This window comes from Dreissena polymorpha, chromosome 8 (assembly GCF_020536995.1).
Source record: "Dreissena polymorpha isolate Duluth1 chromosome 8, UMN_Dpol_1.0, whole genome shotgun sequence".
Classification (NCBI taxonomy): domain Eukaryota; kingdom Metazoa; phylum Mollusca; class Bivalvia; order Myida; family Dreissenidae; genus Dreissena; species Dreissena polymorpha.
Window position 1 is genome coordinate 75,844,824 of NC_068362.1, and position 16,183 is coordinate 75,861,006.

A 16,183-nucleotide genomic window follows, 5' to 3' on the forward strand; every position below is an offset into this window, starting at 1 on the left:
GAGAACAGGGGACGACAAAAGTACAAACAAAAACCAAAACACGTTCGAACTAGTATCTTACCTTTAATTATCCTTTAAAATCCATCTATTAATCCATTTAACTCAATAATTGGCGATTTTGCATCTAGGGTCTTTAATAAGTATTTTAGCATTGTTAAATAAAGATCCTTATGCCATCCTATCACTATTTTCAAATGAATTCGTTAAACTTTCTTATTCGTCACTCGCTACGTCATGTACTCTATGAACATTACTGCTGTTAAAATGAACCGGAGCAGTTTATCAAATACATGTAATAGCCGTTGGTAAACTCGGATGCATTTGCAGATTTCTGCATACAAACATTATTATGTTTAAACTTGCACAATGTTATTTGTCTTGATAAATGCCCTAACTGTGTACAAGAAAATAATTTAATATATAAATACAAACAGAATGGAAAACATTCCATTACACAACAGATAAATCAGTAGATAATACCCGTGTACAAAATGGGACGTTCCGAATTCCAGTGTGGTGCTATTTTTACCATCTTATACTTTACACAGCTCTATGCTTAACGTGAATTAAATCGGATAGCAAATATTGCAGATTATTTATGAATTGTGCGATATTTGTATGGCTTGTTGTCTATTCTTAAATGTCAAAAGTATATGCATGGATTATAAACAATGCACATTACACGAAATAAGGAAAATGTGATTAATTGACAATTCAAATACCGTATGTCGATATACAGTACATGTACATGTGAAATAAGTCGCGTTTATAATAAATCGTCATTTTTTTGGGAAAATGACGCAATAAGTGTCATTTTATGACGCCATCAATCAGCTGATTCATTATACGGATGGCAAAAAAATTATGTCATATGACTAGATTTAAAGGTTGAAGGTCGTATAATTTTGAAGCTAAAGTTTTCTCGACTTAATTAATCATGAACAATCATTCAGTGGTAAGGTAAAAAGTAGTCCGTGCACGTGACAGGGCACGTGACAGGTATATCCCACAGTGTTGAATGCAGGCTAGTATATTCCATAAGGTGTTATACCGTCAATGTCGCGTTGAAAATGGGATAAAAGTTTATACCTGAACAAATGTGCTCCTCTCCTGTCAGTGCTAGTGACCTTGAATGGTTCAATGATGATCTCCCTTCCCCTCAGTCCCTCCCTGCCGAGTTGCACTTTATATGGCAGGCTAGGTTGAAAGGTGTACCCAACCCACCTACTTCCCTTCAGGGCTCTGTTGCACATTGTGATTCCCAGCTGTACCCCACCATTTACACTGTTTTGTCCATATCATGTGTGTTCCCTGTCACATCATGCGAGTGTGAAAGGAGTATCAGTGCCCAAGGACTTGTTAAGACAAAACTACGATCATCAATGGGTCAGGACAGGTTGTCCGCTGTGTGCCTGCTTTCCATTCATAGGGACATGGACATAAACATTTAAATGTTGTACCTAAGTTGACCTAGTAGGATATCCAACAAGGTTTAATAGGAGGTCCACCCATCTAACTCCGTTAAAAAAGTTATGGATAAAGATAATGTCTCCCACCACTTTAGTGGTTTGAGAGACATTTGATTTACCCCTGTGTGTCTGTCTGTCCGTATGTCTATCACACTTGATGTGTGAACTCAAGTTCTTATTTGTTTCACATGCACTTGTATCATGCAAAATGCTGATTAGATAGCAGCAAATCGCATCATTTCAAGGTGCCATTAAAAAAAAAATCGACACCCTCCCCTGTTGAGCCCCCCCCCCCCCTCTGAAAATTTTCTGGATAGGCCTCTGAATTGACATGTTTCAAGAACAGCTCGTTTCAATTTGATTCCTGTTGTAAAAATATATAAATTCAAGACATTTACTGGCAAACTTCTAAAAATGTAAAAATCTGTGAGAAACTCCATTTTAAGGAGCCTTTTCACAGAGTTTGGCATGTATTGTCTGAAGTGTATCATTAAATGCTTTTAATTCCATTGTACACATGTAAAAACCACAGGTGATTAGCGTGTGGCTGCGTTGAATAAGACCGAGATCGTGAACATCGCTGCAAAATTGATGAAGTAATGGCTGTGCAAAGCGATGCACCCTGTTTTCGGGTGATTTCGAGTTGAATACCTTGTTATATATATATATTTGATAGTGAAAATATTTTTTTCAGAAAAGTTGATTTTTCGTTATAATATGATTATTTATCATCCAAAATGATGTTTTCGCTAATTAATATCATAGCCACACGCTAATCACCTGTGGTAAAAACTGGAACAGCTAAAATTAAATCATTCAACTTAAAAATGGTTGACATTTTAATTCGATTCGGAAAACAGTATCCGAATATTCGGTCCGGTATTCGGTATTCGGATATTTGTTGACATCCCTAATTTTAAACGGTTAATGCATATTTGGGTTTGACATAAACTAAACAATTTATTATATCTGAAACGTAAATAATGCTGTTTTTAATGCATCGCAAACAGAAGATGTTTTATCCTCGCATTTTTCGATGGCATTACAACGAAATCCCTTAAGTTAAGTTTCAATCAAGTAACGGGAAACAATGTAGCTTTAATAAACACAATTGAAATAATGTATTGTTGAAAAATATGCAGGGATTGATTCCCTTAGTATTATCACGGGCTGCAATTGTCCTTTTAACATTTCGACACACGAATCAAAGATCTATTAATAGATCTTTGCACGAATTGATATTATTAAAGTAAAATAAATTATACTCCGAGAATCCCAAAGTAATCTTTTAAATGCGAACTTTTCGTGACAGACGATTGCGGTTATGTATGAAGCTTCAGTATGACTGCCCACGTATTGACACGCTCATTGGGTAATTGTCGACCTGAAATGGCTTGAAGTCACCCGGGGGTGACTAGAAGCCGATTCTTGTCACCCTAGGGTGACTTCACGCCGATTCATGTCACCCCGGGGTTACTTCAAGCCGACGGGGTGACTAGAATTGGCTTGAAGTCACCCCAGGGTGACATGAATCGGCTTCTAGTCACCCCCGAGTGACTTCAAGCCATTTCAGGTCGACAATGACCCAATGAGCCGTAGTGACGCTGTGAACAATAAAGTGTTTCTCTATTCAAGTGTAACCTCTTGCATAAAAAAACGAAAATCAGTCTTGACGTGCGATACCATCGCTTATGATGGTCGCTTGGCAGATTAGGGAACCGACCGTATCAGAACAAGCCTTTAGGGGAACAATAAACAGTTCACATTCCACTACGTAGGCGAACACCAAAACGACTACGTCATGGAGATGGTCTGGCTGTTACATGCGGTGTTGTTCTTTTTCCACTTATGTTGCACAATTACGTTTAGTTTTCGGACAAGCTATTGTTACCCCCCCCCCCCAAAAAAAAAAAAAGAAGAATCGTGTTATTACAAGCGGATGACGATCATAAAACCTTCCTTACATTTGTTTCATTGTTTGGTACTCAGGCATGCATACATGGTTAAATACTTGTTCCCGAAAGCATGTGAGTTTGGTTGGGGGTCACCATACCTGGAAGGCGGCGTTTCTTCAGGTTACTCGGGCCTCCCCACTCACGAGAGGACAATACAAAAATTGAAAACTCTCTCAGTAACAACTAAACAGATGGAAATTGCAGCTATAGTTCAAAATGTGTTAAAACTTTCTCGTGAGTCTAGTAAGTTACTAGTAATTAAGTATGAGTGCTGGGAGACACTCCGGATCCAAACATAATGCAGCCTCAGGCGCGGATGGACCTGATAACCTTCGAAATACACACAACCACACTCATATCTGAAGTACGGTAGATCAATAACTTATGCAGCATCAGGCGCAGGTGGACCTATTGAACTTCGAAATAATGCACTCATACGGTAGATAATGTTTAACCTGATACTTAATGTGTAAAAAATAAGAGGCCAATACGTCGTGCTTAATTCGTTCACGGTTTTCTTTTGTACCACATCTGGAACAACCGTCAATTATGATTTTACTGATTGCTTTTGGTGGGTCAGAAAATTAAATGCAAATCTTTGTACTTTGTGGTCGAAGTTGAACCATTGGGTATCTTTCTGTTGAAGAACATCAAACATATTAAATGGTGTTTGATAAATAGCCAAATATCTTGAAGTATTTAATATTCCACGAAGTGGTAAACCACCACTCGCTATATTGTTTACAAGTGCCGTCATAGAGAGAGGAATAATCAAAAGTCGATGCAATATGTGTATTTTAAGAGGGTCTCTCGGACACTGCAGAAGGAATGGCGGTGCAAGTCGGTGCGGCAGTATAGAATGGAAAACAGTACCATTGATGATCTTTTCCAGCTTAGCATTTAAGCGGCGCTGTGCGCGAGGTTGCCATCGCAGCTACTGAATCATCTAGCTGCTACTGCTTGTCTTAGGGTATTCAATGTAGAACTTTAAATGATTCAACGGAGAGGATGTGAATTATATCTAAATACACCGCACGCAAGGTACTTATCAAAGCGTAATTACGAAAAGGTACATTGATGCATTGATAAATATAGAAATCTATTGCTCGGAGGATGTGACTCCACACTGTATAGAGAATCTTGTAATGCGACGCTGCACTTATTCGAGCTGGTCGATACTGATAAGCCTTATTGGAGCGTGGTGATCATAGACAGGTGTTTCATATTCAGTTATGAGTCTCACAAGCGTCAGGTAACACTGTGCCGTTTTGATCTGCGGGCAGAATGCCGTGTTCCTAGACAGGAATGATAGGCTGGTGTTAGCTTTTATGCTGAAGCTGTTACATTAGTGTTGCAACGGAGGGGTATGATTGCAACAACAATAAGAATGCTATTTCGTACATAATTCAAGATTTAAACCTCTCATCGTAACTGCTTGACCCGACCCTTATCCGCAGTTCCCCAATATAATAAGACGCCTTTTTTTATTTTCGGGAACTATGTTAACAATAAGAAATTTAATAAAACATAACCTCTTGATGCTACTGGCGTGAGTTTTTTAATGCAATAAATATACATAAGACTAAACATTATGATAGAGTAACCTTTTACTACCTTGAATGAAAGAAATGAAACCAATAAAATGACGATTTTTTGACGCCGCCAGCCGGCCCGCAACATCCAAACATCGTTGTTAAATACGCATTTCAGGCCATTAAAAATACGAACAAAACCATCTGAAAATGTGTGTTCGTTATTTATGCTAAAAGGTGTACAGCAAATCAAGGGGCTCCAGCAGCAAAGTATGAACTGAAAGTAAACAGCATGTATCAAGGTAAGACCCAAGAATCCTCCAGATAAGAGCACTACATAGGATTGTAAACGCGGTGAAGTGTGCTCAGCGTTGCAAAGCCGTATATCAAGTATAGTGTAAAGTTGAAAACGATGTGTTAACAATAACATACATTAACGCTGTGCTATAGTTGTTTTGGTTAACAGTAAAACCTTCGAAAACATGGATATAAGGTCGTTAATGGTGTTAATTTTCACTCTTGCGATCGCATCATCCGAATCAGGTGAGTACATATGGACGTTTATCGAAAAGAACAATCAAGAACATATTATGTCAAGGTCAAAATTAGTGTTAAATAGAATTTCAGTGTAAATGTGATCGGCTATGTTTAAATTGCCCTCATTCATCATCGTCAATCAGGCGCACCAATTATAATGGTTTGTATAATGATTGTCGCGTGGGATTTGCAAAAATGGTGTTGGTGCGGTTTAAGTGCGTAATTTTCACATTATCACGTAAACCTTAATAACGATTGATATAGTTGTAATAATTATTCATATGAATTCGTTTACCAGCCTTCAAAGTATAATTGAGGTGAATGGAATGTAGTGTTAATTTTCTATAACTCTGCATTCTTAGTTAATTCGCTCAAGGCGAACACGGGCCATATAATAATTCCATATTCTGAAGCATCGTTGAACATAACTAAAATTATTACTTACATCACCAGGTTTCTTCTGGCACGTTACTGATTTTCACTATGACTTCACCTACCACGACCGACAGCTGTCGTGTAACCCAAATGCTAAGCCCACAAATCCCGGGCAGTATGGGGACTTTTGGTGCGACTCTCCATGGAAGCTTGTGAACAGTTCTGTGCAGGCCATGGCGAAGCTTAAACCAAACGCAGATTTTATCCTATGGACGGGGTATGTAAAATAATTATGAGAACAAAATTCTTAGAATCTTGATTATTACCTCCAGTGTTATAGTGATTATTTAAATAATAGGTTTTGTGGAAGAATTCTTTTATTGAAGTCAACTTAGCTACGAATGAAGCATTTTGTTACTATGGATAACGGCTGTACAATTAAATGCCGTTAGTATATGACTTTGACTAAATGAACAACCCAATATCCACCATGTACAGATGAAATAAGTTGCGAATGTGCTTGGATTTATTGTTATTTTAAAAATATATCAGTCTTTAAACGGCGGTATTTTTAACACACTTTTTCATAGCAAGCTCATACGACGTAAGATATAAACAAGTACGAAGTACGTACACGTACCAGAATCTTACACCAGTCGTTATAAAAATCAGCGGTAGGGAAAAATGGGGAAAATAAAATATTTTGAAAAATCGAGTCAATAAATGACAACTGCCGTGCTTTGAATAAGAAGAAACGGAAGAGTGGCCATGTACATGAGCATGACCAGTCACTACTCAAGTTCTGTGACCAAGCCGATGACTGAAATCGAAAGAGACGGTCATACCCTCTATACACTTGGAGAACAGCTTTGACCAAAGACGATTCATGAGCTAATAGTTCATTTCTTATCGTTACAGAGACACAATAGTCCATGCTAGCGATAAAGAACTAAACTACGAAATCAACGCTGAAGTCCTTACAAACATAACCGATTTGTTGAAGAGCGTTCTACCCGGTGTGAAAGTCTACGCATCCTTTGGTAACCATGACTACTGGCCTAACAACCAGTTTCCACCTGCTAACAACAGACTGTATAACGACACTCTCGACAGGTGGGAGTCATGGATAAATGATTCATCACAGCACAACAATTTCAGAAAAGGTAAACTGTCGAAGTTAGCATTAGTATGAATTGCATTAACAACAACGTAATACACATGCCCCCAAATGAGTTTCGTATCAGACTTGAAGTTTGGGCGGCCACAACGCACGCAATTAGCAATGTTGCATGTTTCATTTCTGTTTTTATACAGTCGCTCTTGCGTGACGATTGTTTTAGATTGGATTGCCACATTGACACCTCTTCCAGTATGTTAGCATTGGCAGAATCACATGCTGTTTAATTTTGTATTTCAATATTTGAACCAATTCTTAGTTTACACGTCGCTTGACGATTTCTATTCCAAGATGATAAAGATATTTGCCAGCCTGTTACAGTAACTGGAAAATTTGTCAGACTTTGTCTAAAATATAAATGTCTGGCAATTAATTACTAGAAGCTTGTTATTGGTATCTGCTGTGCTCTGTGGGTGCGTATTACCCTGTAAATATGGAAACTCCCGCACACAAAATGTGTTACCACACCCGCTTTACAGGTGTATATTGAATTATCAATGGAAACATTATTGCACTCAAAACCCTGTTACCGCGCCCGCTTTTGAGGTGCATATTACACTCTTAATGGACACATCAACTTTCTGAAAATCCTGTTTACGCGCCTAGTTGTAGGTTCATATAGAAATCTCTATGCGCTTTTGCTCAAAATCCTGTAAAGGCGCCTCTTTTGCAGGAGCGTATTACACTGTGAAGACGCCACATGGTTTGCGGATCATCGCCCTGAACACTAACCTGTACTACACCTCCAACAAGGTCACTGTAAACGTCTCCGATCCAGCTGACCAGCTCCAATGGCTGAACGCTACCTTGGCACACGCCAAGACCAACAACGAACCGGTGCGTAGCATTACTTTATATTTACGGTTTCAATTTAAGATTGAAACCTGTTGAGTTGTTTGATCCGAAACTCGACTGCATATTAAGCAAAAGGCTTCTTAAGACATTCGAATCTGTTTCCTATGTTTAATATCGGACCCGTTTACGGTTTTGAGAGACTGTCATGAGAACGAGTTCAGGCTGAATATGAAACCCGGAAAACTCCGAAAGGGCACAATATTCATCGCCTTTGCGTAATTGGCCTTTCTTTCGTTTTACTATGCCCGATAGGACCAGAGCAATCCAAATGGCTTGTTCCGTGTTGTGTATTTGGAAAGTAATTTATAGATAGACAATAAACATGACAGTTATACCCTGCGAATCGTACTCAATCTGCCTAGCCATATACAATTGTCTTAAAGTATTTGTTTTTTGTTGTACATGTGTTATTTATCATTGACAGCTGTCAACCCTGCAATTCAAAATAATTTATGATTGCTATATTTCTTACAGATATTGATCACGCATTGATTTCACTTAAGAAAGTTGAACAAATTTTTGTTTGTATTCAAGTCCACTATAAACAGTTTTAATAAGCACACAAACTCAGTATCAGTTTTTCGAAGGCATATTCACGAACGGTTACTGCAGACCAAGATCCGCAAATTCCATCCTGTTGGACAGTAATTGGAATCTAAGCATACTGTTTTGAACATCACAATAGGAGGCTTGGAAAGTGTGATGGGGGAAAGGATAGGGATTGGAAACGATGTCTTAAGAATTGATGTATAACGATACATAAAGCAAACATCCATATAACCGTAATTACCTGGTACTGTAAGTTTTCGGACACTTAAAATAATTAGTTTTGTTCATGTCCGAAAAGTTAGATACGACAAATATTCAAAAATTACGGTGACCGAAAATTAAGAGACAAAAATTAAGGCGTTCGAAAATTCTAAATATATTTATTGATATAAAAGCAATAATTCAATGTACAATAGTTTAATTGTGATTTACTCTTCTTTTTCTGCTTTGCAATAAATGCAACTTAACAGCTTTGCTAACTCTTGTCTGAAATGATATAGAACAAAAAATCTAAAAACATAAATCAAAAACTGCTTCCTTAATAGGACGAAATGGTTTGAAAGCATGTTTGGTGAAACCATTGTTTTCTATCAGTTTTCATGATTATTTACTCTATTACGTGAATTTAATGGCCCATAGCCCTCAGTCATGCATCTGCCAGAATTTATGATCTTAATCCGGTTGTAAAAATCCATGATCGAAGTGTCAAAAGATAAGCGAAAACACGACCGAAATTTGTAGGATAGTGCTGTTAATTATACAGTCCGAAAAATTAGACACGTTCATTATGGAAGAAAACCCGTGTCCCCGAAAATTAAGAGCCACAAATAATAATTATTTTGGCTAACAAAGAGAGTCACCGAAAATTTAGAGTGTCCGGAACTCTTCTGATTACGGCATATATAGGATCTTCCTCTTGTAAGTGATTCCCCCTCGCCACCGCAATTAATCATGGACACCTTGTACAAACGCATCAGACAAAGCCAGACAAACTGCGTATATGCGCTATCAGGGTTAAGGATCAACGGGGCCAAAAGTTCACGTTGCGTGCAGCATAACCGTATATATGAATGCTGTATATATCGAATTTTGGGGGAAACACACAGGCTTATTAAATATTTGTTTAACATTGCCATACGCCGCATAAAAATGGTCTTTTATGCACTTGATGAAATTCTTTAGATTTTTTTTAAAAAAGGTATTTGCAAAAAAGCACCACTTACCGATGTGTTTACATCAATTAACATCAATTTGTGAACCCCACACAGTCTCGTTATAGTGCACCCTGACTATGCTGCTTTAATTAATACATAAATTGCTGTCGATCCCGACAATACTTTATAGGTTAGTTTGACATGCGGGCTATTTCACTCATTGAAACACTAGTTTTGATGTCGTATCTGGAATTCAAGTTTGCAAGGGCAAAACTGCACTGCCCATTAGACAGCATATGCAACCATATATAATTTTAAACTTAAAATCTGAATCATTAAACGCTTGATTTATATGTATTAAAATATTCGAAGAAGCTTTAAAGCTTTTTCTCGTCAATAGAAGAAAAAATGACTATTGAAAAAATAATTCACTTTTTTAATCGGGTCCGATCGCCATGAGTTTGGGTTCGTTTTACGATTTTTTTCAAAGATATTGAAAACTCTTGAATATTGTGTGCTTGTAAATGTTAACATAAATCAATGCTGTATTTACCAATTATCCAAATAGAATCGATCCGGATATAAAAACATGCGCCTGTTGGTTGTGTCAGCGGTATGTGTTACTCATTACTTGACATTATATTCTGTCTAATACCATCCACACAGGTTCTCATCACTGCTCACATTCCTCCCGGGGTTCACACTCCAAGCATCCTTATATGGATGCACGAGATGTTCCACATACCATTTGTTGACATCCTCCAGACACACGCTGACGTCATAGTAGGCATGTTTTTTGGACATGACCATTCGGATGGATTCAAAGTTTTACCTAATAAATCGGGTAAGTTGTCATTTACCAGAAGACATGTCACTAATCAGTTCATTATAAAATGACGCAACTAATTTACATGTTATGAAATGTGCAAGACTGGACTGAAAAGTAAGTTTTAAATCTATATAGGTTTGTATGGACAAATGAAATGATCCGAGAATATGTTCTTACGTGTTGACTTTTTTCACAATATCTTTTATATATATTCATGCAATGTAAAAGAGATTTAATTCTGTGTTCTTGTTATTTAAATGAAATAAGGGGAATTCGTTAAGAAACACGTTTTAAAATGATGCATCGTAGATTACACTGGTAAGTACCTAAAAAATGATAACTGCTCCTTTTCCCTCTTGTGCGACAGTGCGTCCATGCTTACGACCTTTAGATAAAAAAATACGGATCATCTTTATAAGGGAATAAGTAATCGTAAAAATTTCTTCTTATTATTAAATTCTAATTTAGGGAAGCTTACGTCACCGATTTTTATTGCCCCATCTGTGACGCCATGGCGTTATAGAATTCCCAACAAGATCGGTCCGGCCCACAACCCTGGCATCCGGCTAGTAGAGTACGACAAGGCCACTGGACGGCCGCTTGACATCACTCAGTACTATCTTGATCTGCAAAAAGCCAACAAGAACGCCCATGACCATTGGGAAGTCGAATATGAAGCAAAGAAAGCATACGAAATACCAGATTTGACCGCAGCCACACTGGCGAACCTTGCTACGAGGATAAAGGACCCTGGAAGCTCAGCGTTTAAGAATTTCTGGAGATTCTTTACCGTTAGTCCACCGGCAGAGTTGTTGGAATCATGCTTGAATGATTGCCACAGCGCTGTATACTGTGGACTTACAAACTTTGATATGGACAGTTTTAGGGGTTGCCAAAACAAGATGATATCAGGAGCGTCCCGACTGATCTCTCACGAATGGATGATGGTCACGTTGTTAGCCTCTGCGTTCATTCTATATGTCAATATGTAGTTAAACGTGGTATATAAATGACAATTGTTTGTGTCCGCAATGAAAAAGTTTAGGAACATACACATGACATTTTTTACAAACAATATTAGCCGCTTGTTCATGCGGTACATTTTATGAACACAATAATTACAGTCATACTCACAATAATAAACACATGTGTTGGGGATGTATTCCTGTATCGCTTTTCACTTGCTTTGACCAAAGCAAATATGCGTGAATAATTAAATGTTAAGTTAGTTTTTGACGATGCTGCGATGCAGCTCGTCTAAGTTATCATACCATGAAAAAATTCTTCACAATCGCGACCTATGTAAAAGACCGAGCCAGTCCGATTGAGATAGCTCGATTTTTCTAATCGGCATACCTCGCTGATTATCATTGATACAGGTATAGGAAGCTCAGCTCTAAATAGGACAGCATATTCTGGGGAAAAGATTTAATAATAGTTTGAAAACGTTAATTTTAAATCAGTTATATTTAATCCATTAGATGTTTATAGATCAATGAAACAATATTTTCTGTATTGTATTTTACATTTGTCGTGATTCAGTAAATAAATTGCGAATTAAAACGTGTATAATTAACTTTCAACGCGATCATGAGTGTAAAGAAAACGAATTATTTTGAACCTGCCATTTGTAAACGTTGTAGCGACTATGGTATATAAACAGCATAATAGCCGTATGACATCTGTGAAACTCGCTCTTATGCGTGCTTTCTCATTTTGCATATTTAATAAAATTTTCAAACAAAAATTACAGAGCTACGTAGTGCACATACTATGTTTGATAATTCATTCGTTTGTTGGATATTGTTTGCTGTTTTAAACACATATTAGATCATATCGCGGAGATATAGTCAACCTTACCATGTGTTCATAGGCGAACTCACGTATTCAAGTGCTCTTACGACTATGTGCTCATACCTACTTTCGGGAATCATCATGAAATTATTGCCGTACTTAACATGTTCATGCACATGGGCATGTGAAATCACGTCCGTACACATCGCATCATTAACTTAGGAAAGGAAACAAACGAAATATAAAGATTGTTATGATATACATGTGAAATTAAAGAGCATTGTGTAATTAAAGAGCATGTCAAGTTTTGAATTTATATGCTGAAACGTTATGTTATTACCCACAAACGTTATACTGTAACATAACGTTTTTTTAAGATAAGTGGTACAGAAAATACACGTCGAATATCTTTTTAAAGATATTTCTTGTTATATTTGATCGAGAATGTAACCCGCCTCCCAGTTACGCTGAATGGATCAAGTTCCCACGGGTACTACTTCCCCGTACCCCCAATTTTTTTTTCGTACCCTACATTTTTCGTACCCATTTTTTTATCGTACCCCAAAAATTGCTCATACCCAAATTTGTTTTCGTACCAATTTTTATTCCTACCCAATTTTTTTTCCGTTACCAAATCTTTTATCGTATCCATTTTTTTTGGCATAATTTTTGTACCCAAAATGTTCGTACCCATTTTTGTTCCTACCCAAAATTTTCGTTCCCACATACACAATTGTGGTGATGTAGATAAACTTAAATATATGCTTTTATATCAATTCTCTTAAAAAGCATCGTCACACCAGTACTGGCAGTACTTTGATTATTAATAGAATCTTATCATAACATGTTTACTGTATGTTGACAAGCCGGGCTAGGCATATCATTGTATAACACCGCACGGCGTATTCGAAGAATTCAAATCATTTGAAAATAAGCTTTTAATTATTTATTAAGTCTACTTGATCACAGTATAACAATGTCTTTGCTAAGAACATGTATAGACCAAAAGACTACACGGACACGGACTATCCAAAAAACTAAACTCTCTGATGTTTTCGATATATTTTACCATTAAATACACTAAAGCAGCTACTGCTGTAGAAGTCTAAGGTGGAACTAACTCGTACACGACACAACTGTGTACTTTCTAAATTGGGAATTTAAATCAAGTTTATGGCTGAAAAGCTCCGCCAAAAATAGACAAATTAATTCAAATGGTCGCAACCACCGGGGTGTTACTTGTATCTGAAGGTGATGGCATTTCATTAATACTATGCTTTCAGTCAGTGCCTTATTATACAAAATGCCACGATTCTTAATCAACCGAAACTGTTAGTTACTCCGAAGATATTCTGACTTGTTGCGGGAATATTTTTTTCAGATTACCCTAGCAGAAAATGCCCAACACAAATCTGAAATATTGCTCACATATATAAGCATTTAAGTGAGCACTTACAGCATACTTTGCAATAATCAAAGGCAATACATTTCAATCTCAAGCTTGCGTGTGACAAAATACGGCTATGTCATACATTTTTATACAGTTAATGTCAAAACGTGTAAGATGGTTAATGTAGTACATTTAAATACTTGGTAAATCTGGGTAATGTTAACATTTCTACACTGACATTTAAGGATTGAATGTTAATTTTGGTTGCGATCATGCAATTATTAAATGCAATGGTCGAACGCTTTATGTATAATAAACCAATCCTCCAGTTGTCTCATCATTTTATTATCGCATGAACGCAACCAAATTTAATTTCAATCCATATATTCACATACATTTTTTTATTATTTCTTTTTTGTTATATGGTCAAGCATTTGTTGTATTGCCATTTTAAGATATCTAATACGCATCGCACTTATCTTATTGGAACAGCGAAGAATGGATCCATAAAACGGATGTAACTTAATGGACTGCAAGCTACTGGTATAGTGCACTTTAAATAAAATAGTTCCTTAGCATATTCGTATTGTTTTCTTATTGTTTGTCAATTTGCTGCGACATATAAAATGACATATAAACACTGATCATTAAATTGTATTTCAAAGCATACATTGTATCTCAACACACACATCAATTCATAATTATTTATTTATATTAATTATTAAATAAATATGTAAAAAAATATTTATAAATAAACAGTTACTGAGTAGATCTGGAACCAATGGTATCGACATTTTCATCATCAATATTGTCGTGGTATGAGAGTATATAAATTATGTGACAGGCAGGCAGACAGGCAGGCCGGCACACAGGCAGGCAGGTGGGCGGGCAGGCGGGCTGGCTGGCAGGTTGGCTGGCTGGCTGGCTGGCTGGCTGGCAGGCAAGCAGGCAGGCAGGCATGCATGCATGCAGGCAGACAGGCAGGCAGGCAGGCAGGCAGGCAGGCAGGCAGGCATACAGACAGACAGACAGACAGACAGACAGACAGACAGACAGACAGACAGACAGACAGACAGACAGACAGACAGACAGACAGACAGACAGACAGACAGACAGACAGGCAGGCAGGCAGGCAGGCAGGCAGGCAGGCAGGCAGGCAGGCAGGCAGGCAGGCAGGCAGAGAGACAGACAGACAGTTTATTCAGACGTATACACTAGTAAATCATCTTTATTCTGAAATATACATATTGTTTTCTGTCACGTGAATGCGAATAATAACACAACATTATATTACATACATGTCAATTAAAAACAAATACAAATAAACACAATACATGGTAAGAACACGTAAGTTTATCGAGAGGGTGCTGAAATCTATTAAACAGTATTATTTAGGATCGTATTTCTTATAACTAGAGCTTCTTTTATATATTTACATTCATTCGAAATTACTAATCTATAACAATAAACTTATAACTTGTGCAATTTATACACAACTTGGTTATAAAACATGTACGGCTAACATATTTATCTTAAATCAGTGTAACATCGGAATTTAAATATAAAATGGTATTCATCTTCTAAATCTTGACTTGACTTGAAAATCAGTGCCATTATAACATTGACAATAACGTACTTTTTGGGGAATGTTGTACTGGGCATATCTGCATGTCTGAATTATTAACGGGTGTGAAGGGACCCTAATTCTTACACAAAGAAACGCAGACGTCTAAGAACTTAATCTAAATATTCTTCATATTCAAAAGAAGTTTTAAAAACTGTAGCATACATATGTAATACAGGACTGTAACTCAGTTTACCAAACCACTCCTGTTTGAAATCGTCAACAACTCTTCATTTGTGCTCTCTAACAAAACTATTTCACAACGTTAGGATTTTGAAATACATAACCGAATCCATAATTATTGAACATGTTTTTTTAACGTTTGTGACCCAATTTGTATAACTTTTATTACAATCTTTAAAAGCTTGTTTGTTAACAATTTGCATAATAATATTTTCATTGGTTAGAATTGTAAACCAATAATTTATATGTTTTACCAACCTGTTTACATACAATCGAAAACTACACAATTTTCCATAAACAGCCACATTACATGTTGTTGTTTTAACCTTAAGCAATCTTTGCAAAATGTTTAATGTATGCGTTCAATATCATCTGACTTCGTAAAACCCCATACTTCTGCGTCATAATTTGATATAGCACCCACACAGGAGTCTGACATAATATTTTTGGTTTTATATCAAAGTCATGGCGTTTTATCAAAAACTGTATTCACGTTTTTAAGGGCTTTACCAACCAAATGTTCTTGTTTTAATTTAAAACTTCTAGTATAATTTAGCACTGTTCCTTAATACATGTATGTACAAATTATCAACAACTTAAATATCATTACCATTTTATGCCGGTTTTTCATTTTCTTTTAAGCCTTCTCTTCCGAATACCATTATTTTCGTTTGAGCAGTGTTAACATTTAAACCCCAAGAATTGCAGTATAAATACAATATATATAAATGTGACCTGACTTCAGCAGATGACTTCCCTA

General features: G+C 36.8%; 1 protein-coding gene across 1 annotated transcript; it reads left to right on the forward strand.

The window, feature by feature from the left end:
* The first annotated feature begins 5,292 nt into the window (after window positions 1–5,292).
* On the forward strand, window positions 5,293–11,594 carry LOC127843108 (acid sphingomyelinase-like phosphodiesterase 3b). The gene is made up of 6 exons (XM_052372918.1): window positions 5,293–5,499; window positions 5,947–6,145; window positions 6,787–7,031; window positions 7,719–7,882; window positions 10,270–10,447; window positions 10,901–11,594. The coding sequence occupies exons 1-6, from the start codon at window positions 5,439–5,441 to the stop codon at window positions 11,422–11,424; spliced, it is 1,371 nt and encodes a 456-aa protein (XP_052228878.1). The 5' UTR covers window positions 5,293–5,438; the 3' UTR covers window positions 11,425–11,594.
* The last annotated feature ends 4,589 nt before the right edge of the window (window positions 11,595–16,183 follow it).

What these genes read in the sequence shown, in the direction of transcription:
- LOC127843108 (XM_052372918.1), top strand. Translation starts at nt 5,439, where the DNA reads ATGGATATAAGGTCGTTAATGGTGTTAATTTTCACTCTTGCGATCGCA. An exon ending in GATCGCATCATCCGAATCAG is followed by an intron (nt 5,500 to 5,946) that starts GTGAGTACATAT and finishes TTACATCACCAG; the next exon opens with GTTTCTTCTGGCACGTTACT. An exon ending in GATTTTATCCTATGGACGGG is followed by an intron (nt 6,146 to 6,786) that starts GTATGTAAAATA and finishes TTATCGTTACAG; the next exon opens with AGACACAATAGTCCATGCTA.